Raw genomic sequence first — 22,500 nt, 5'->3', positions numbered from 1 at the left:
GTTTTCACCAAAAGGGGTCCGTACACACACACAGAAACACACTCACACCTATACTACATAACCACACAGTGCAGAGATGTTCAGGCGTGTGTGTGTGTGTGTGTGTGTGTTTCAGACTCCTCACCTGGTGAATCTGAACGAGGATCCGCTGATGTCTGAGTGTCTGCTGTACTACATCAAACAAAACCACCAGTTCAGACTCCATTACAAATCTGAAGTTCAGACTGAATCTAAACCACCAGTTCAGGCTCCATTACAGAGCTGCAGGATGTTTGTGAGATTGTGACAGATATCGAATCACTTTGAAAATATGTATTGTAAAATGTAATCTTTTTAATGATTTAAACACTCTGATGTGGTATTGCAGTACATAATTGAGCTGATGATTGCTTATGTGGTGATATTCATCTGTGTGTGTGTGTGTGTGTGTGTGTGTGTTTGTCAGGGTTGGTCAGAAGGACGTGGACATCAAGCTCAGTGGTCAGTTCATTAAAGAGCAGCACTGTGTGTTTTACAGCTACATCAACCAGAACGGAGGAGGTAAGAGTGTGTGTGTGTGTGTGTGTGTGTGTGTGTGTGTGTGTGTGTGTGTGTGGTACGGTGCACCAGTGTTACGGTAGTAATCCAGTCACACAGTATCTTCAAGATGGTCGTACTGTAAAAATGAAAAAAACAACACCAAAATTAAAAAATGCACAATAATAGCAATAACCAACAAAACATTGTATGGGTCACATTTTTCTTTTATGCCAAAAATATCATTTATATATCATCCGTTTTTTTTTCCAACAATGCATTCTGTTAGTTTTTCCAGTTGGTATGTTTCGCCGGGCTGCGAAGAAATATAGAGTTGAGTATCATCAGCATAACAGTGAAAGCTAACACCCTGTTTCCTGATGATATCTCCCAAGGGTAACATGTAAAGCGTGAAGAATAACGGTCCCTAGTACTGAGCCTTGAGGTACTCCATACTGCACTTGTGAATGATATGATACCACACTCTTCATTCACTGCTACGAATTGATGGCGGTCATATAAGTACGATTTAAACCATGCTAATGCACTTCCATTAATGCCAACAAAGTGTTCTAGTCTATGCAAAAGAAATAGTGTGGTCAATAGTGTCGAACCCAGCACTAAGATCCAATAGCACTAATAGAGAGATACAACCACGATCGATCAGATGATAAGAGCAGGTCATTTGTAACTCTAAGGAGTGCAGTCTCAGTACTATGATACGGTCTAAATCCTGACTGGAAGTCCTCACAGAGATGCCATTTTTCTCTAAGAAGGAATATAATTGTGAGGATACTACCTTTTCTAGTATCTTGAAAAGAAAAGGGAGATTCGAGATCGGTCTATAATTAACTAGTTCTTTAGGGTCTTGTTGTGGTTTTTTGATAAGATGTTTTACTGCCACCTATCTCTCAAACGGACCATTAACACTGGTGTGTGTGTGTGTGTGTGTGTGTGTGTGTGTCAGTAACACACACTCATGTACTGTGCTGGTTTTCTCTCTGTCGGTGGAACAGTTGCTGGGATTTGACACAGGTATCATCTGTAAATCAATCACGAGCTCCTTCATCTGTCCTTCCTCAGCCCTCCTCCTCCTCCTTCTGTTATGAGCACACACTCTTCCATACATGTCACCACATAAACAGTCTGTGTCTTCTGTGAGTTTCTCTGTGTGTACACTGGCATGACGTGAATCTGTACATTTGTGTTGACAAATTCAGTAGCAGAGGAGTCTTTCATCACACCCAACTCATTTCAGATCACAGTAAACGGATAAAAGACATTCTTTGCATGTAAATCAGTCCCTGACCAGTGAGAGCTGCTCCATCTCATTTGACTCCTTCCTGTTTGTTTTAAACTTGATCGACACAAAGCAGACACCAAATGATTCATAAGTGCTGTTTGAGTCGGTGTGGGCGGGGCCTACGGGAGGCAGAGTCTTCTTCCCCGGGGAGCCCCGCCCTCCTCATTAGCACACCGTATGCACCGCGATGACATCACTTCCTGTGTGTCCACAGTGGACGTGACTCTGGAGCCGCTGGAGGGAGCGGAGACGTACGTGAACGGGAAGCAGATCACCGAGTGTGTGTTGCTCAGACAGGGTGAGTGTGTCCCTTTCCTCAAAATAACAGTTGCTCTCTCTTTCCTTAATCTGAACAATGACTGAAACTATGTATTATGAGCCCTTCCTGTCTTTATTTGCCCAAACTGCACAAAATGATTTTCTTCATTAGTGTTTTGTCATGTTTTCTAGTATAAATATCTACAAATTCTTGAATCAGGATGCATTTACTTGACAATAAAATGATTTAAGATATTTTACATTATTCTTGTTTTCTGAAAATATTATCCAAATTTTGTTAGTTTTTACTTAAAACAAGCAAAAATACCTGTCAAGAAAAACAATCTTGTTTAGCCTTTGAATCAAGTTTAACCTGATCATGTGACCCTGTGGACCTCTGGTGACGCAGGAAACCGCATCGTGATGGGCAAGAGCCACGTGTTCCGGTTCAATCACCCGGAGCAGGCGCGTCTGGAGCGCGAGCGCAGCAGCTGTGTGGAGCAGCAGGGCGAGCCGGCCGACTGGAGCTACGCTCAGAGAGAGCTGCTGGAGAAACAGGGCATCGACATCAAGCTGGAGATGGAGAGGAGGTGAGACACACACCGGTGCTGACGTGTAGAGCTCGACCCGGCATCGATAGTTGATTGCTGGAACTATCTGCAGAAATCCCTGCTGCTAGTTTTCTGGGTAGCATCTTCTGCTGGAGCGGCTGAGAAGAGTCTGCTGTGATTATACAGAGCGAGAGCGGCCTCTAGAGGCCAAGCCCTGACACCTCTGCTGTTTGTTTTGACACTTAAACACAGCCGACAGAAAACCCTGCCGCGCCACGTAGTTTCCCAGTTAAATTACAATTTCATTTGTCCCAAATCGTTGTTATGTAATGACTATGTTTCATTTAGAGCGCTATAAGATCACACTTTCTCTTTCTGTTTGCTCTGTTTTTAACTCTTTCACCCCCAAACACTGAGTGTTCCAGGTCTCTGTGTTCTCGCTGTTATACTCTAGGGGGCGCTATCACACATCTCCTGAATGAGTCTAGAAACTCTCAGACAGGAAGCTGCAGAAACAGTGATCTCATATGGAAGCATATGCATATTAAAAATAATGCGATCATCAACACTAACCGCATCTGAATGAAAACTGTCTGATGTTCCCGAGTGAAATGTGGATCCAGAAAGGACTGTGAAGCTTTGGGAGAACTGATGGAAGACATCTACTGCAGCTTTGCTTTGATAATATTACTGAATATCATCTAGATGTAGTATTTGACAAAAATACAAATTTCTCAGCCTTTTGCTCAAAATGTTACTTTTTTTTTATTAAACCTACCTACATTCAAGTGTTGATACAAAACAATGCTTGAAGCTAGAATGAAACTGTTTTTGATGGATAGATGTTCAGATATTCATAACAAAATATTCCGGGGGCCATGAAATATTAGAGAAAATCTGCAAAAACGCTGGCGGTGGCTAATTTCAATATTTACTGAATGTTTAAAGTTGCTTATGTTAGGTTAATAAACTATGAACTAACTTTAATGATCAATATAATAATTCACATTAATATTTTATTTATTTACAAAGTATGGTTCAGTAGTGTTTTTTTAAGATAGTAAAGCACTATTTTGGTTTTTGTTCAGTATCGGTAGATTAATCAACCTAGCTGTCATTATCAGTAAAATCCACTATTAGCTGACGTGTACTGAGGAGGTCTGTTCACCATCCACACGTGTCTCTGTCAGGTTACAGGACGTGGAGATTCAGTACCGGAGAGAGAAAGAGGAAGCAGACCTACTGCTGGAGCAACAGAGACTGGTGAGACACACTCACACACACTCACACACACACACACACACACACTTACACCCCACACACACACTCACACAACACACACTCACTCACTCTACTCACTCACTCACACACCACACACACACACACACACAACACACACGATCAACTCACTCATCCCTAACACACACACACACCACACACCACTCACTCACTCACCTCACTCACTCACTCACACACACACACACACACACACACAACACACACACTCCACACTCACCACACCCACACACACACACACACACACACCACACACACTCACACACTCACTCACTCACCTCACACACACCACAAACACCACACACACTCACTCACTCACTCACTCTCACATCACTACACACACACCACACCACACACACACACACACACACTCACACTCACTCACAACACACACACAAACACACACACACACACACACACACACTCACTCACTCACTCACTCACTCACTCACTCACACACACACACACACACACACACACACACACACACACACACTCACTCACATACACTCACACACGCACACACACACACACACACGCAAACACACTCACACACTCACAAACAATCACTCACACACAAACACACACTCCACACACACACACACACACACAACACACATACAACACACACACACACCACACACACACCACACCACCCACACCACACACACACACACACACACACTCTCATCACACACACACACACACACACACACACACACACACACACACACACACACTCACACACACCAAACACACACACCACACACACACACTCACCACTCACCACTCACCACACACACCCACACACACACACACACACACACACACACACCACTCCACAACACTCCACAACACACACAACACACACACACACCCCACACTCACTCACACAACCACACACAAACACACACACATACCACACACACACACACCCACACACTCACACACACTCACTTCTACTCACATACAACCAAACACACACACACACCACACACACACAACACACACTCACTCACTCACTCAACAACACCACACACACAAGCACACCACACACACACACTCCACACACACTCACACACACACCCACACACAACACACCCATACACACACAACACACACAACACACACCACACTCACTCACTCACTCACACACACACACACACACACACACACTCACACAACTCACACACACACACACACAAACACACCAACACACACACTCACACCCACACCCACTCACTCACTCACACTCACTCACTACACACACACACAACACACACACTCCCCACACACATGTACACACACACACAACACACACACACACCCTCACTCACATCACCACCCACACACACACAACCAACACCACACACACACTCACTCCACACACACCTCACAACCAACACTCACACACAACACACCCACACACACACCTCTTACAACACTAACATAACACACACACACACAAACCACACCACTCACACTCAACACACACACACACACACACACACACAACACTCACTCACACCACACACTGCACACGCAACACAACACACACACACACACACAAACACACACTTCTGACACACCAAAAAAAAAAAACAAAACACTTTAAACAAACACACATTCTATGTGAATCTCTGTTAAAGTGTAATTTATTTTTCAAAGTGTAATTACTTCTGTGATGTGCAGCTGTATTTTCAGCATCATTACTCCAGTCTTCAGTGTCACATGATCTTCAGAAATACTTTTTTTGGAAACCATGATACATTTTATTTTTCAGGATTCACAGATGAATAGAATGTTCAGAAGAACAGCATTTATTTGAAACAGAAATCTTTTGTAACCTTTTAAATATCTGTTACCTTTGATCAATTTAATGCATCCTTGATGAATAAAAGCATTGAAAAATTACTGACTTCAAACTTTTGAAATGGTAGTGTATATCAGTACAAAGCTCTTCCTGCAGTTACATGATAAAGGTCTGTTAACTTCTTTCTTCTTTTATTTATTTATAAAGGGACCATGCACAATTTTTAACATAAAATTTCCATTTCATGTATTGTACCGGATTTAGCCATGGGCTATTTTTCATCCGTAGATCCCCCGGCAGGTCAACACTAACATAACATTACACAAACGGTACCTATGTTCAAATACAATACATACATACATACACACATACTGTCAGGGCCATAAATAAATAATAAATAAATCAGTCAATCAGTTTAATTACCACAATCTCAATGATTACATAATTGGTTCAATTTGAAAAAAGATTTTAACTTCAATTTAAAAAGACCCTGAGCCTTACACCCTTTTATGTCCTCTGGTAGGGCATTCCACTGATTAGTGGCTTTCACTGCGAAAGATGATAGTCCAAATGCAGAGCGACGAAAGGGGACCAGACAATTACTCATAAATGATAGTCTGGTAGATCTCACAGAAGTTTCACCACGAAGATGAATAAAGTCACGTAATACAGAAGGAGCCAGACCGTTTAGGATTTTCTGAACCATACACAAACTTGAATAAAGTCTAAAATTATCAAATTTTAATAAATTATGTTTCTCTATGATCCTACAAGAATGAAAATGGTTAGGTTTTTATCTAAAATTTTTAATGCCTGTTTTTGTAGAGATTTTAAAGGTTTAATAACAGTTTCACCAGCTTGACCCCAACATGTCAAACAATAAGATGTGAGCAAAAATTGTAGCATGCATAAGAGCCTTAGCTACATCAAAAGAAAGACATTGTCTGATTTGTCTAAAGTTTGCCATGTTATGTTTAATATTCCTCACCATTTTCTTTACATGTTTTTTAAAACTGAGATTTGAGTCCAATATTATACCAAGATAACTGAACTCATTTACTATTTCTATCTTTTCGCCATTAATACATATATCAACATGAGGAGATTTAACGTTTGTTTTTGAGAAAAAAATCCTTTTGTTTTACTGATGTTTAAGCTAAGACATGACTGTTCTAGCCACTGTGTATTCTTTTCTGTAGCAGCTTTTAACTTCTCAGCTGCTGATTCTGCTGTTTTATTCATGTGTAAAAATAACAGTATCATCAGCATACATTTGTACTTGTATCCCTTCACACTGTTGCGGAAGATCATTAATATACAAACTAAACAGTAAGGGACCTAGTACTGATCCTTGGGGTACACCCATTGTATAATGCAAATCACAGGACTTACCCCCTTTAATTTTTACACATTGTTCTCTATTTGATAAGTATGAGGATACCCATGCTAAAGCTTCAGATGAAAATTGAAATGTAGACAGCTGTGGGTCACACTATTGTGTGTGTGTGTGTGTGTGTGTGTGTGTTCAGTACGCAGATTCAGACAGTGGAGATGACTCTGACAAACGCTCATGTGAAGAGAGCTGGAGACTCATTTCCTCCCTGAGAGAGAAACTACCAGCTAACAAGGTACCAGACAAACAGAGACATTTCAAAATAAGAGTCCTGGTGTATTTTGGGCTTGTTTATAATTTAAAAAAATCATTTTTTGTTTTGGTTATTATTGGTATTTTGGTCACACGGTTACTGTATGTGGTGATTAAAAATGATTTGCATTCCCATTCTCACATCCAGAGGCACAAAAATAATTTTATAAAGCAGATAGTTCTGTCCTTGATTCTGATTGGTTGAGTCGCATTTGAAGCTGTTGTAAATTACTCTGCAAACATACACCTTTGTTTACTTCTGTGTGTTGCTCGGCAACCACTTTGTTACAACCACAACAGATTCTGAGGAACTACATTGTTTGGTGGAAGAACACTGTTTTTATTAATATCAATACACTTTATTTGCTCTGTTTTATTCTGTGAAACTCTGCTTCGCGTTGTGCTTAACAATGCCCTTTAGCTGTTATAAATCACTGTAAACCATGGCTTCAGGGGTCTTATTGCTTTATTTTTCTAAAATTCATGTATTTTACCCATTTCCCTTCATTTGTTCCCAGTGTTTTTCTGCGACCCCAATGCAAGTGACATAACTGTGACGTCTACCATAATTGGTCTATATTTCTATGAATAAATCTCTGACAGAGACTATCAGCCAATCACTGTGAGCATAGTTAATAAGCACGCTGACATCATCCATAGCAACGAGGTCAGCCCCGCCCCCTTGGAAGTCGTGGGCTAGTGGTTAGAGAGTTTGACTCCTAACCCTAAGGTTGTGGGTTCGAGTCTCAGGCCGGTAATACCACGACTGAGGTGTCCTTGAGCAAGACACTGAACCCCCAACTGCTCCCCGGGCACCGCAGCATAAATGATACCCACTGCTCCGGGTGTGTGTTCACAGTGTGTGTGTGTGTGTGTGTGTGTGTGTGTGTGTGTGTGCACTTTGGATGGGTTGAATGCGGAGCACCAATTCCGAGTATGGGTCACCATACTTGGCTGTATGTCACGTCACTCACTTACTCTGAGCTTAAGACTTTTATTTATTCATTAGTAAATGTTTGTCTCAGCAGCTATGATAGGTTTTAAGAGAAAACTCAAAAAACTTTTACTGCTATTTAGGAGAACTCTTAGTGGTAAGATAAAATATAACACTGCAGCACAGAAGCAGTCATCAGTAGCACAGGTATATTTGTAGCAATAGACAACAATACATTGTATGGGTCACAATTATACATTTCTCTTTTATGACAAAAATCATTAGGATATTAAGTAAAGATCATGTTCCATTAAGATATTTAGTAAATTTTCCTACCGTAAATATATCAAAAACTTAATTTTTTGATTAGTAATATGCATTGCTAAGAACTTCATCTGAACAAATTTAAAGATGATTTTCTCAATATTTAGATTTTTTTGCTCCCTCAGATTCCAGATTTTCAAATAGTTGTATCTCAGACAAATATTGTCCTCCTAACAAACCACACATCAATGGAGAGATTATTTATTCAGCTTTCAGATGATGTATACATTTCAATTAAAAAAAAGTGGACTCTTATGACTGGTTTGTGGTCCAGGGTCACACATTGTTAATACAGGACAGACGTCACATGTTCCTCATGTGTGTTCCTGTGTGTTTCAGGTTCAGTCCATAGTGAAGCGCTGTGGTTTACCCAGCAGCGGCAAACGGCGCGAGCCGCTCCGCGTCTATCAGATCCCGCAGCGCAGACGCATCAGCAAGGACCCCCAGCAGGTGACCATGAGCGACCTGAAGCTGCAGGCGGTGAAGGAGATCTGCTACGAGGTGGCGCTCGGAGAGTTCCGGCACTCGCGGCGCGAGATGGAGGCGCTGGCCATCGTCAAGATGAAGGAGCTCTGCCGCATGTACAACAAACGAGACGCGGCCGAGAGTGAGTCCTGGAGGGAGGTGGCGCAGGACGTGTGGGACACGGTGGGCATCGTAGACGAGCGCACGCTGGAGACGACAGACGGAGAGAACGGTGTGTGTGACCTCAGAGCACACATCGACAAACTGACCGACATCCTGCAGGAGGTCAAAGAGCAGAACAACATGAAGGACGAGGAGATCAGAGCCCTCAGAGACCGCATGATAAAGATGGAGAGCATCATCCCAGCAGTGCAGCAGGTACACACACACACTCACACACACACACACACACACACACACACACACACACACACACACACACACACACACACTCAAACACACACACAGATACACACACACACACACTCACACACTCACACACACACACACACACACACACACATTCTCTCACACACACACACACACACACACACACATTCACACACAAACTCACACACACACGCACGCACTCACACACGCACGCACGCACTCACACACACACGCACGCACGCACCACACACGCACTCACCACACACACACACACGCACTCACCACCACACACACACACACGCACTCACCCCACATACACACACACACACACACACACACCACACACACACACACACACCTAGCAATATCATTCTACCAACAACTCACACGCACTCACGCACACACGCACACACACACACACGCACTCACCCCCACACACACACACACACACTCACGCACACACACACACACACCACACACACACACGCACTCAGGCACACACACACACACACACACACACCACACACACACACACACACACTCACACACACACACACACATACACGCACTCAGGCACACGTGACCACACACACCACACACACACACACACACACACACACACACACACACACACACACACACACACACACACACACACACACATACACGCACGCACACACACACACACTCACACACACACCACACACACACGCACTCAGGCACACACACACGCACACACACGCACACACACACATACACGCACTCGCACAAGCACACACACACACACACACACACACACACCACACACACCACACTCACACACACACACACACACACACATACAACGCACTCAGGCACACACACACACACACACACACTCACACACACACACACACACTCACACACACACACACACATACACGCACTCAGGCACACACACACACACACACACACACACACACACACACACACACACACACACACATACTCGCACACAGGCACACACACACGCACTCACACGCACACACACACATACACGCACTCGCACAAGCACACACACACACACACACACACTCACACACACACACACACACCAAACACGCACTCAGGCACACACACACACACACACACACTCACACACACACACTCTCACACACACACAAACACACACATTTGTTACATCAATTCAAATTTAAATCAAATTTCGAAATTCAGTTGGCCTTTAAAGGCATTCTAAGCTCAAGCTCGTAGTGGAGTCGGTAATGGTTGACCTGATTGTGTTTGTGTAGGATGATGATGATGATGACGAATCGGAGGAACTGGCCGTGAATGGCGATCAGGGGCGGGGCGATGAGCAGGATGGGTGTGGCCCTGTGGAGCTCCTCCCTAAGGAAGAGCGAGTGTCACGGCTGATGGAAGAAGACCCTGCCTTCCGGAGGGGCCGCATGCGCTGGCTCAAGCAGGAGCAGATGCGTCTGCACAACCTGCAGCAGCAGCAGATCACCAAGCGTCTGCGCAGAGGGGGCGGAGCCGGGGCCGGGGAGGGCGTGGTCCACCTTCCTGGAACGGGACGCTTCATTCCCCCTCAGGACTGCAAGCTGAAATTCCCCTTTAAGAGCAACCCACAGCACCGGCTCTCCTGGGGCCCGAATGCATCCGTCACTCTGGAAGATCTCAAGGATGAGCGCAGTGAGGGACGAGGCCCCGCCCCTGGCGTGCCGTTACTTCCTCTACCGTTCCAAGTGCCGGTCATCATGCGTGCGCCCTCCCCCAGCCATCCCTGGCAACCTCCCCAATACGGCAGCGGTAACTATGGCAACGGCAATCCATTTCCTCAACTACAGTGGCGCTACAGGCGCAACTCACTGGATGGCTCCACCGTGCCTGGCAACCAGGGTTACTATAGCAACGGTCACCACAACAATAACGGCGCGCAGCATTCGGGACGCGGTCGCTATCGACAACAGTCGCCGGGTCCTTGCGTGCGCGGGGAGGGTGCATACGCACAACCGTACATCAGTCATCAGCGGCCCGTTTTCCAGACTCTACCGCACACGCTTTCTGATCACCAGCGCGGCAGAAACCAAAAACCACAGGGCTACGTCACTCCGCCGCGCATGAGACGGCAGTACAGCGCGCCCGACCTGAAGAGCAAAGAAACGCCCGTCTGATGAGTCCGTCGTTTACTGTCCTTCACTCACGATGTCATGAAATACAAGCGTGTTGTTCTGATGGGGTAGTTAACAGTCTCGTGTAGCCGGACTATCAGCAGAAAGAGCTCATTCTGGCCAAGAACCGCCCACTTTTGACAGAAGAAGAGTGTCTGAGTGACAGTTCAGACCTGTTCGCGACGAGAGAGAGAACTATGATGATGAAGGTTTAATATTCGCTCACATTTACTGTAGTCCCGCACATTTTTGCAGACGAAATCAAGTCATTTTAACAGGAATCTATGCGATTGAGAATTTCACATGAGAGCGGAAGATTTCTCAACTGGTTGGTCTGACAAATTTGGCACATTGACCATCAAAAGCTTGGATTGAAAGTGATTTCTTGGATTGTAAGAGACAAAGGACCTTTTTTCGTTTGTGAAATTTGGCCAAAAATTCACAAATGTGACCTTGCTTTAAACTGTTTTATGTATCAGTACACTTTTGATTATTGAATACAGACTTTTTTAGTTTGTTACATTTTGAATGTTTTGCTAATGTAACCGTCACTTAATTAGAAGTCTACATCACAGCTATAACGATTAGTTCTGCACATCTTTGGAGCTGAAATCAAGTCATTTTAATAGGAATCTACGTGATTGGGAATTTTTCACAGAAGATTTCCTCACGCAGATTTCACAACTGCTCCAAGTTGGTCAGGCAAATCTGCCACGTTGACCAACAAAAAGCTTGCATTAAAAGCGATTTCTCGGTTTATCAGAGACAATGGATGTTTTTTTTTATCTGCGACCACCGGCAAAAAAAAACCCCGCTAATGTGACCTTGCTTTGAGCATTCATTTACAGTACAGGTCAAAAGTTTGGAAACATTACTATTTTTAATGTTTTTGAAAGAAGTTTCTTCTGCTCATCAAGCCTGCATTTATTTGATCAAAAATACAGAAAAAACAGTAATATTGTGATATATTATTACAATTTAAAATAATTGTTTTTAAATGTATTCTACTTTAAATGATCATTTATTTCTGTGATGCAAAGCTGAATTTTTAGGATCATTATCACATGATCCTTTAGAAATCATTCTAATATGATGATTCATTATCAAAGTTGGAAACAGTTCTGCTGCTTAATATTTTTTCAGAACATGTGATACTTTTTTTAGGATACTTTGATGAATAAAAGTAAAAAAAAAAAAAAAAAAAGAAGCTATGTTTTTTTAAAATATAAATATTTTGTAATAACAACATACACTACTGGTCAGTAATTTGGGGTCAGTAATTTTTTTTTCTTTTTTTTAAATAAAATCAATACTTTTATTCAGCAAGGATGTGTTAAATTGATAAAAAGTGATAGTAAAGAAAACCTATTATTAGAATATATATTATTAGAATTGTTTTTTTTATTTTGAATAAATGCAGTTCTTTTTAACCTTTTATTCATCAAATATATTAGACAGCAGAACTGTTTCCAACACTCATAATAAATCAGAATATTAGAATGATTTCTAAATGATCATGTGATAGACTGGATGTTACATGTGACACTGAAGGCTGGAGTAATGATGCTGAAAATTCAGCTTTGCATCACAGGAATAAATTAGAAAACTATTATTTTACTATTATTTTAAGTTGTAATAATATTTTACAATATTACTGTTTTTTCTGTATTTTTGATCAAATAAATGCAGGCTTGATGAGCAGAAGAGACTTCTTTCAAAAACATTAAAAATAGTAATGTTTCCAAACTTTTGGTCTGTACTGTGTATATAGCTACACTTTTGATAACGGACAGCAGACATTTTCAGTATGCAAAATTTTGAACAAGTCCACATCACAACTATAATGATAATGACAGAGGAACGATATCACTGGAATCACTTTCAAAACAATATTTTTTTCCAGTTAATGTACGACAAAAACATTTACAACCAATCAGAATCCATCTGAGCTCGAGCATTTAAAGTGACAGATCACAAAACTGCAGCGCTTACAATAAACAGAATTTTATGGTCCACTGGTGAGCTATCCTTATAGTTATCATTCTCAGTGTGAACGGGCCTTTAGTTCTCCTGGTCATCCAATCAGACTAGAGCTTGTGGATTTTGCAAAGCTCTCATTATTTTAAGTGCAATATGCATATGTGGGCGGTCTGAGACTAGTTAACCCTAACTGACCCAAACTCTGTTAACGCACGTCACACGTCACTTGTTCAGGATCACGTACCTCCAGCAATGACTCGGCCCAGGACTAGTTGTGCTTTAGTTTTGGGTGTTCGTATGTTCAGCCTTAATGTGCCTTAATGAGAAGCCCATAACCTGAGATCACTGAAGGAAACGCCACGGGAGTGTGTGAGTGACGCTGATGAATTACTGTGTGAGATCTGAGGAAGTTTTGATGTGGTTCTTTTGAACCGGTTCTTGCAAATGATTCATTCACCTGATTCAGAACGAATCAACTCAATACACAAGTGTTCTGGCTTCAGTACATGTTCAGATGCTGCTAGAATCATTCGACTCACCCTTCACTATTTCATTTTATTTCAGTCTATCAACCTTTTTTTTTAGCATTTAAATTTACACCAAACTCAGTATTGCAGTAAAAACTTGAAAGTGACGTGACATACAGCCAAGTGTGGTGACCCATACTCAGAATTGGTGCTCTGCCTTTAACCCATCCAAAGTGCACACACACAGCAGTGAACACACACACACACACACACACACACACACACACCGTGAACACACACCCAGAGCAGTGTGTATCATTTAAGCTGCGGCGCCCGGGGAGCAGTTGGGGGTTCAGTGTCTTGCTCAAGGACACCTCAGTCGTGGTATTACCGGCCCGAGACTCGAACCCACAACCTTAGGGTTAGGAGTCATACCCATTAGGCCACGACTTCCCTGACCAGTAATGGTCTTTAGTGTAATAAACATATATATAACATAAATATCACACTCATCGATTCACCTCGTTCACTGAATGACTCGAATCAAGAACCAGTTCATTTAAAACGAACAAGCCGAATCAAATGATTCACTGAAATGATTCAGTCTAGAGGAGCAGGGGCGCCTTGGGGTTAGAATGATTCTAAGGGCCCACACACTTTTGGGGCCCCCAGAGATCGGTTTTATTAGTAGTAACAGTAGTAGTAATGTAATAGAAATTATAAATGTATCTACCAAAGAGTTACAAATAAAACAATATTCCCTCCATTCAGTGCATGGTTTCATCCCGTGCCATGTAGCCCAGAGTCTCTGGGTGGTTTCTTTGAGTTCGAGGGAGGGCAAGCCGAGCAGATCAGCAGCAGCAGAAACTGGTCTTTGAGTTCGAGGGAGGCCAAGCCGAGCCGGAAGATTTGGTCAGTCGCACTTTTAAACACATTTTAGTTTTGCTATAGAAAATCTACAAATTCACACTCTGATTACACAGAGCAGCAGCAGGAAGTGTGTGAGGTTGTCATGGCAACCAGATACACTGCTCACGAATTACAGCTGCGCTTCTATTTTGCCACAATAAACTTAGCAATAAACACGTTGAATATAATGCATAATAAACATGTCTGTCAAAACGATCTCAAAGGAGGCTTTTATTAAGCAAATCAAGGAGTGAATTACTCATCCACTGTTTTTTTTTTTTTAAATATCTGGGTGTTCACAGGCAGGGTCACAGTTATCTACAGTGTGTGAAGATAAAGGTTTTTGGGTTAAGGTTCATAATGTAGAACATTTTTAACATTGTATGCTGTATGTGTATAGGTAGCTAGCAAACAAGGAATACAGCTGTTAAGCTACACTGAAAAAATATTTTCATTCATCCAGTTAAAAAAAATTGTGGTCAAGTTATTTATTTTTCATTGGCTCAAGTTAAAAATATAGATGTGAATCATTACCCTAAACTTTTTTAATTGGATGAATGAAACATTTTTTGTCAGTGTAATAGTCACATTGAGCTGAGTAAGAGATCGTGATCGAGAAATGTTGGAAATGCTGCTATGGGGTTTATTTATTATTTTAGGATTTTTTTGTTTGCCCCAGTGAAGCATTTCTAGTAATATAACTGATTAAGTAGAATAGTGTAAGTCTATGTCCACAGAACAGGTTCTGCATGAACTGTGTTACTGATACCTAATGGTCAAAAGCAACAGCAAAAGTAATAGGTCAATATAATTACACTGCAGACAAAGATTTTGAATAGCTAGGTTGGCTTATACACTATATTGCCAAAAGTATTGGCGCCCCTCTTCTAATGAACAGGTTTGACTAGTTTAGTAATTTGCATGAGTACAAATCTTAATATTTAAGCATATAATGATATTCTGGGGAATATTCTGGCTTCTAATTTCATAGCAACAGTTTGGACAGGACTCTTTTCTATTCTAACATGATGATGGCTCTGTGTATAAGACAAGGTAAAAAAATATATATATATATTGATTGAGTCAGTGTGGAAGACACCTCTGCTGTGACTTTAAATGAAGACCTTGAGCCAGAAACTCTTCACCAAACCATGACTTGTACATATGCACACAATCATTTTAAACACTTCCAAAACTGTTGCAGAAGAAATGGAAATACAATTTTAAATACATGGATTATGTTTCCATCTTTGTTACCACAGTTGTGGAAGTTCCTTTTTCTGTTCTAAAGAAGGAGAAGTCCCAATACTTCTGTCCATATGTATGTACAAGTCATGGTTTGGTGAAGAGTTTCTGGCTCAAGGTCTTCATTTAAAGTCACAGCAGAGGTGTCTTCCACACTGACTCAATCAATCATTTCTTTCTGAACCTTGTCTTATACACAGAGACACTGTCATGTTAGAATAGAAAAGAGTCCTGGCCAAACAATCACAATAAGCACACAGTTCCCCAGAATATCATTATATGCTTAAACATTAAGATTTGTACTCATGCAAATTACTAAACTAGTCAAACCTGTTCATTAGAAGAGGGGTGCCAATACTTTTGGCAATATAGTGTGTTTGGTGTGATGGGGGTCCAACCTCGTATTCTTTCATAGCGCCCAAAATTGCTAGCGGCACCTCTGTAGAGGAGAGAAATGAGAAATGCAAAAGTGTGTAGGGCTGGAATGAGTTTACTGACAGATGATGATGATGATGATGATGATGATGATGGTGAAAGTGATGTGAGAGTTCAAAGGTCAATGAAATGGACATGTAAACATGCAAGTTGTGTGAGTTTTAGAGTTGATGTTTTTTTAGGATTTCTGTGGGTTTTTTAAAGTTGAAACTCAATCAGATGGCAGAAATATTTTGACTATTTATTTGGATTATGATCCCTGTGCCTTCGATCCGGTTAGACGTTATTTTTGAGGCAGATTTAGTGTGAGGCAGCAGTGGTGCATCACGCAGGTTTCCAGAATGATGAACCTTCTGTTTTTATGCTCTTCTGTTGCTCTTCTTTTCTGGGTTTTGAGTTATTTTTGAGTTTTAAAAATGTCTGGTTAAAATCGGCAAAATGTCAATAAAGGACAATGTGTATAAAAACGACTGTTTCTAGTGTTTTTGTTGACAGAAGCTGACGTCTGTACCTGATCCTGTTCTTGTTTTATTATTGTTTTAGACGGGTGTTTTTCAAAACAATAAAGCTTAAAATGACAAAAACGGTTAAAGTCCCAGATCACATTTTTAAAAGCCTTAATTTAAAAAGACCAGCATCCAACACCGACATCATTTTACAAGCAGTTTGACTTGGGCTTCGCTCATTTCACTCAGAGCATGTACAGATCTGGTGCTTGTTAGTGAACAGTTGACTACTCAGAAATATCTCTTGACATAATAACTGCTGCATGAACATGAAATGAACATCTTCCAGGAAACTGGTTTTTGTACCCAAGAAGAGCCGATTGTGTGAGCTGCTGGAGATATGCTCATATATGGAGAGGAGGCTGTGGTTTGTGTTTGACTCTGAGGAAGAGAGATAGAGCTGAGGATCCATCTTCATACAGACGCATGCAGCTCCGCAGACGCCAGCGCTCAGGTACTGCTCCGTTAATACAGGCTGCTTGCTTTACTATCACTATTACCAGTGCTTTTACTAAGAAAACTATTGGTTACACTTTATTTTAAGGTGTCCTTGTTATACATTTAAGTACTGAGTCATTTTAATTAACTAGATGTACTTTATGGTTATGATTAGGTTTAGTTACAGTTGCATGGACTTATGCATAATTAATTGATATTATAACAGTAAGTACATGTAACGTGTGTAACAAAGACACCTTAAAGTAGTGTTACAAAATTATTCTTATACATTATGCACAAGTTATTTTAGTATCTAACAGAAGATTATACTTCTAATTATAATTAAGAACATGTAAGTGTTAATTCTTAAAAATCTCGTTCTGCAGGGAAGAAAATTATCTTAAGTTCCAAATGTACACCTCTGTTTAAAAAATTTGGAATAATTGCATTTTTAAAGTCTCTTCTGCTCACAGAGACTGCATTTGTTTGATCAAAAATACAGTAAAAATGAATAGAAAGTTCAAAAGAGCAGCATTTATTTGAAATAGAAATCTCCTGTAATATTATAAATGTCTTTACTGTCACTTTTGATCAATTTAAAGTTTCCTTGATGAATAAAAGTATTCATTTCTTCTAAAAAAAAAAAGCTCCTTGATATTTTGAAGTTCACAATACATTAACATTTATAAAGTGACAACATAATCCAGTTTTACTTTTTTCAGAATACATTTAAAGAGAACTTGTAATAAAAATGTGCAACTGTTAAATATGTCACAATGGAAAAAAAGTTTTTTTCTTTCTTGTTTGTGTGGTAATAAACATGCTGTTTTATGAAGTTCTAACATGTGGTGACACAGTTTTGCTCAACAGTGTCTTAATATCCGGCAGCCTTCATCATGCCACACTTCATCATCCTGGTCTTCCTCCTGATACGGTGCTTCATGGTCACGAGCAGCAGCTGTCTGAGTGACAGGAACAAGGATCATCGGCCCCGCGTCAGCTGCGTGAGTCAGGGACTGACCGCTGTTCCCGACGGCATCCACACAGACACACAGGTCCTGGTTCTCACGGAAACCAGTTCACTTCTCTGTCCTGGTCCATGTATTCTGGGTTCACAGAGCTGCACGAGCTGGACCTGAGCCACAATCACATCAGCACACTGGAGCCGTCGGGTAAACAGGCAGTTTACTAAAACTGTGAAAAACACTACATTAATGCTAAATGCAAAAAGTGGAAATCAAAATGCAAAATAAAAGCAAACTGCAAAAGTTAAATAGCAAAGCTTGAAATTCAAAAAAATAAAAATAAAACAAAAAATAAAAAAAAAAAAAAAAATCAAAACAAAATCAAAAAAAAAAAAAAAAAAAAAAAAAAAAAAAATTATTGCAAATTGCAAAAATTTAAATGCAAGCTAAATAGCAAAGGGTGATATTCAAAAATCTAAATAAATGCAAAAATTTCAGTAGAAATTAAAGACATTATTAAAAAATTAAAAAGCAAACTGCAAAAATTAAAATGCACAATGAATGCAAAATGCAAAAATCTAAAGGCAAAATTAAAATGCAAAACTTAAAGTGTGAAATTCAAAATGCAAAATAAACGCAAAATGCAAAAATTAAAATGTGAAATTTAAATTTAAAATGCTAGTCTTTTTAAAATGATTTTGATAAATTATTTATCATGCATTTTTTTTTAATTATAATTCTTTTTTAATTTTCAAAATGAGTGTCTTTATGTTTGTAAGAAGTTAAGATCTTGTGGTTTACAGAGTGTAGAGTAAAATTTGTAAATAAATGTTTTATTTTTTTTTGATATGTTAAGATTTGGTTTTGTATTTTATTAATTTGTATTTTTCATTATGATGATAACATAACATTATTATTTTCTGTTATATTAAGATCTTTTATGGTTGTAGATTTAGTCAAGTGCTTGTTTACAGACATGAATTAAAAGGCACAAAACCTTCATTGTGATGTGATGAGGGTCTCAAACTCTGTGTTTCTTTCAGGTCCAGTGCTGGAGAAGCTGAGTGTCTTGCGTTTGTCTGGTAACAGGTTAACTGGTTTGGGAGGACTGGCGTTCCGCTGCGCTCCCAGTCTGATGGAGATCTTCTTAGACAGGAACCAGATTCGTTCCCTTCATGACGGCACCTTCAGTGAACTGCCGCATCTGGAGGTCATCAACCTGTCTCAGAACAAGCTTCCCGCGCTGCCTCCGCGCCTCCTGGAGCGTGTCTCCTCCAGCGGCCTGAAGACGTTTGACTTGGAGAATAACAGCGTCTCGCTGATGCCCGACCTCTTCTTCTCGTCCAAACCCGAGCTGCCTTATGTTTACCTAACCCACAATCCCTGGCTCTGCAGCTGCGCTGTCGGTTACCTCCACAGCTTCCTAAATGACCAGGAACACAACATCTACATGCACGACGGGCCAAACGACATCCTTCCTGCTGCAGACTCCGTGGTGTGTTCCGGACCACCTCACCTGCTCAAACGACCCATCATTGAACTGGAGGAGAGTGACTTCTGTCCACCAGATCCAACCTATCCTCCACTCCTCCAGCCCAGAGGAGACCAGGATTTCAGACCCACTCACGTTCTTCCAGATTTCAAACCAAATCTTGAACGTCCAGATATTGTATCCTCTTCTGAACGTCCATATATTGGAACCCCTTCTGAACTTCCACATCTTGAACTTGCTCCTCATATTACAGATCTAGGACCCCATCCTGATCTTTCAACAATCTCAGAAAAACCAATTTCCAGCACTCAAACGCCGATTGCTCCATATCACACCACTATTGAAGCCCATGTGCACGATTCCACCAAATCCTGGACCTCTATTGAAACGTATTGGGTCACTGAGACCTGGACCAAAATCTGGTATGAATTCTGGACACAGTATTTTATCTTGACTCCAATGGCCAATACATATCTTCCCTCTCCAGACGCCACAGAACCAACCACCTGGAAAACCGACACATCTCGACCCACAACCAACTCTGAGCTGCCAACCACTGCTCCAAGTATTGCCAAATCCCAAAGTCAAGCCACTGGCCAACCGGAACCACACACAATCACATTCACCACCAACTTTGGACCAATTATTGGCCAATCCCAACCGCAAAGTACCGCCCAACCAGACCTGTCCACGATCACGGTCCAAACCACCAGACGGGTCACTCTGCTGACCAGCGTTGGTGCACACTGGGTAGAAGCTCAGGACGCTTTTGGACGCTTGCTGCCCTGGTGCTGGTGGCTGTTTGCTGGTTTTCTGTTGCTGTGCGTACTTTCTGCTCTCACTTCCTGTTTCCTGTTCCTTTGGCTCCTCAGAAACTACCTCGTCATCTACCGACGGCTCAAACGTCATGTCTCGCCCTCACGGGTCACCCTGCGGGCGTACAGACGCACTCAAAAACCGCCGCTCGGATTGGAGAATGAGGGTGAGAGCGTGAGCTTTTTACCTCTAGAGCAGATCAAAGACGCTCAAGCCGTGTTCCGGAGCGTCCTCTTCGTCTCCAGAGACGAGCAGCACCAGATGAGGGAGACTGAAGACGTCTCTTCTGTAATAGAGCTGGTGAGAGATAAGGAAGTGTTCAGGAAGACGCTGTACAGAGTGATTAGTGCAGAAGAGGAAGCAGGCGGGTGGACGGAGGAAGAGGAGCGCTGGGCGAATGCACGATACAGCCTGATCCTGAGGGAGGAGAGAGCGGCTCAGAGAGAGAGGAGGTGGCTGGTGGGGGAGTGGCAGATGGGCGGTGGGGGCGTGGTCTGTGAGAGGCCCTGCTCTCTGATTGGCCAGCCCTCCGCAGTCGTCCCGGAGTGAGCAGCTGGTGGATGTAATTCGCTCTCGACCATCAGTTGAAAACTTTCTAGAATTACATGTTGGTTCAAGCCAGTGAAGTAATAATAAAAGTTCTTGCTCTTCTCAGCTAGAAACAATGGAACTGATTCACTGTATTTCACTAACTATCGGTAACCTTGTAACTCCATGTCAACCAATAACCATTAGTGTTTGTGGACTAAGTTAGGGTTACACTGCAAAAAATATTTTCTTCATGTTTTTGTTTAGTTTTTTTTCTAGTATAAATATCTAAAAATTCTTGAATCGGGATGCATTTACTGTACAAGTAAAATGACTTACGATATTAAGTCTTTTTTTCTGAAAATATTATCCAAATTTTGTTAGTTTTTGCTTAAAACAAACAAAAATATCTGCCAACGGGGTAAGAAAAATAATCTTAATTCAAAGGCTAAACAAGATTATTTTTATGTCTTCGGCAGACATTTTTACTTGTTTTAAGCAAACACTAACAAAATTATTTTTGGCATAATATCTGAAGTCTTTTTATTTTTTATCTTAATTCCAGAATTTGTAGATATTTATACTAGAAAACAAGATACTAAGGAAGAATATCATTTTTGGCAGTGTAGTAGAATGAGTTTGTGTGCACGCAGAGTGACTTGAAGTCAAGGAGCAGTCATTACACTGAACATACAAAGTTATAATTCACTACATTTATTCATCAAGTCATTACATTTATTTAATGCTTTTCTGGTACTCAGAGTGCTTTACGTGTGAGGGAGGATCTCCTCAACACCACCAGAATGTCTAAACTGGAATGTTAAAATAAAGTGTTAACCATGGAAATGATTACTTTATTTACATATGCATGTATTAATTTACCAGACATGACTTCAGTTCAACTGTTCAATAGCTTCACACTGTTGATGAATTTGTTGGAAAATTGCACAAAAATAGCAGTGTGTTCTTAAGCCTGATGACTAAACAAAAATGAACCTGTTAATAATAACCTCACCTGAGCTAGTGTACATCAATCACCTTCAGATGGCAATTTCT

The 22,500-nt window shown here is 41.2% G+C and overlaps 2 protein-coding genes across 2 annotated transcripts in view; both read left to right on the top strand.

Annotated features, from left to right (window-relative positions):
* LOC109101292 (kinesin-like protein KIF1C) overlaps positions 1-12,510 on the top strand; it is a 27,441-nt gene extending 14,931 nt beyond the window's left edge. The window contains exons 15-23 of the mRNA XM_042750264.1: positions 1-16; positions 116-192; positions 446-540; positions 2,034-2,117; positions 2,487-2,667; positions 3,819-3,891; positions 7,267-7,365; positions 8,980-9,483; positions 10,785-12,510. The exon at positions 1-16 is cut by the window's left edge and continues 60 nt beyond it. Coding sequence (XP_042606198.1) covers positions 1-16; positions 116-192; positions 446-540; positions 2,034-2,117; positions 2,487-2,667; positions 3,819-3,891; positions 7,267-7,365; positions 8,980-9,483; positions 10,785-11,666 — 2,011 coding nt within the window. The 3' untranslated portion in view covers positions 11,667-12,510. The remainder of the gene's footprint in view (positions 17-115; positions 193-445; positions 541-2,033; positions 2,118-2,486; positions 2,668-3,818; positions 3,892-7,266; positions 7,366-8,979; positions 9,484-10,784) is intronic.
* Positions 12,511-18,617: 6,107 nt separating this feature from the next.
* On the top strand, positions 18,618-21,779 carry LOC109101066 (platelet glycoprotein Ib alpha chain). Its single transcript, XM_019114483.2, has 2 exons — positions 18,618-18,815; positions 19,652-21,779. The coding sequence occupies exons 1-2, from the start codon at positions 18,743-18,745 to the stop codon at positions 21,463-21,465; spliced, it is 1,887 nt and encodes a 628-aa protein (XP_018970028.2). The 5' UTR covers positions 18,618-18,742; the 3' UTR covers positions 21,466-21,779.
* Positions 21,780-22,500: the final 721 nt, after the last annotated feature.

This window comes from Cyprinus carpio, chromosome B23 (genome assembly GCF_018340385.1).
Source record: "Cyprinus carpio isolate SPL01 chromosome B23, ASM1834038v1, whole genome shotgun sequence".
NCBI lineage: Eukaryota > Metazoa > Chordata > Actinopteri > Cypriniformes > Cyprinidae > Cyprinus > Cyprinus carpio.
Note: the sequence above shows the minus strand (reverse complement) of the source record. Positions and strands in the feature narration are given on the sequence as shown.

What these genes read in the sequence shown, in the direction of transcription:
- LOC109101066 (XM_019114483.2), top strand. Translation starts at nt 18,743, where the DNA reads ATGTATTCTGGGTTCACAGAGCTGCACGAGCTGGACCTGAGCCACAAT. An exon ending in CAGCACACTGGAGCCGTCGG is followed by an intron (nt 18,816 to 19,651) that starts GTAAACAGGCAG and finishes TGTTTCTTTCAG; the next exon opens with GTCCAGTGCTGGAGAAGCTG.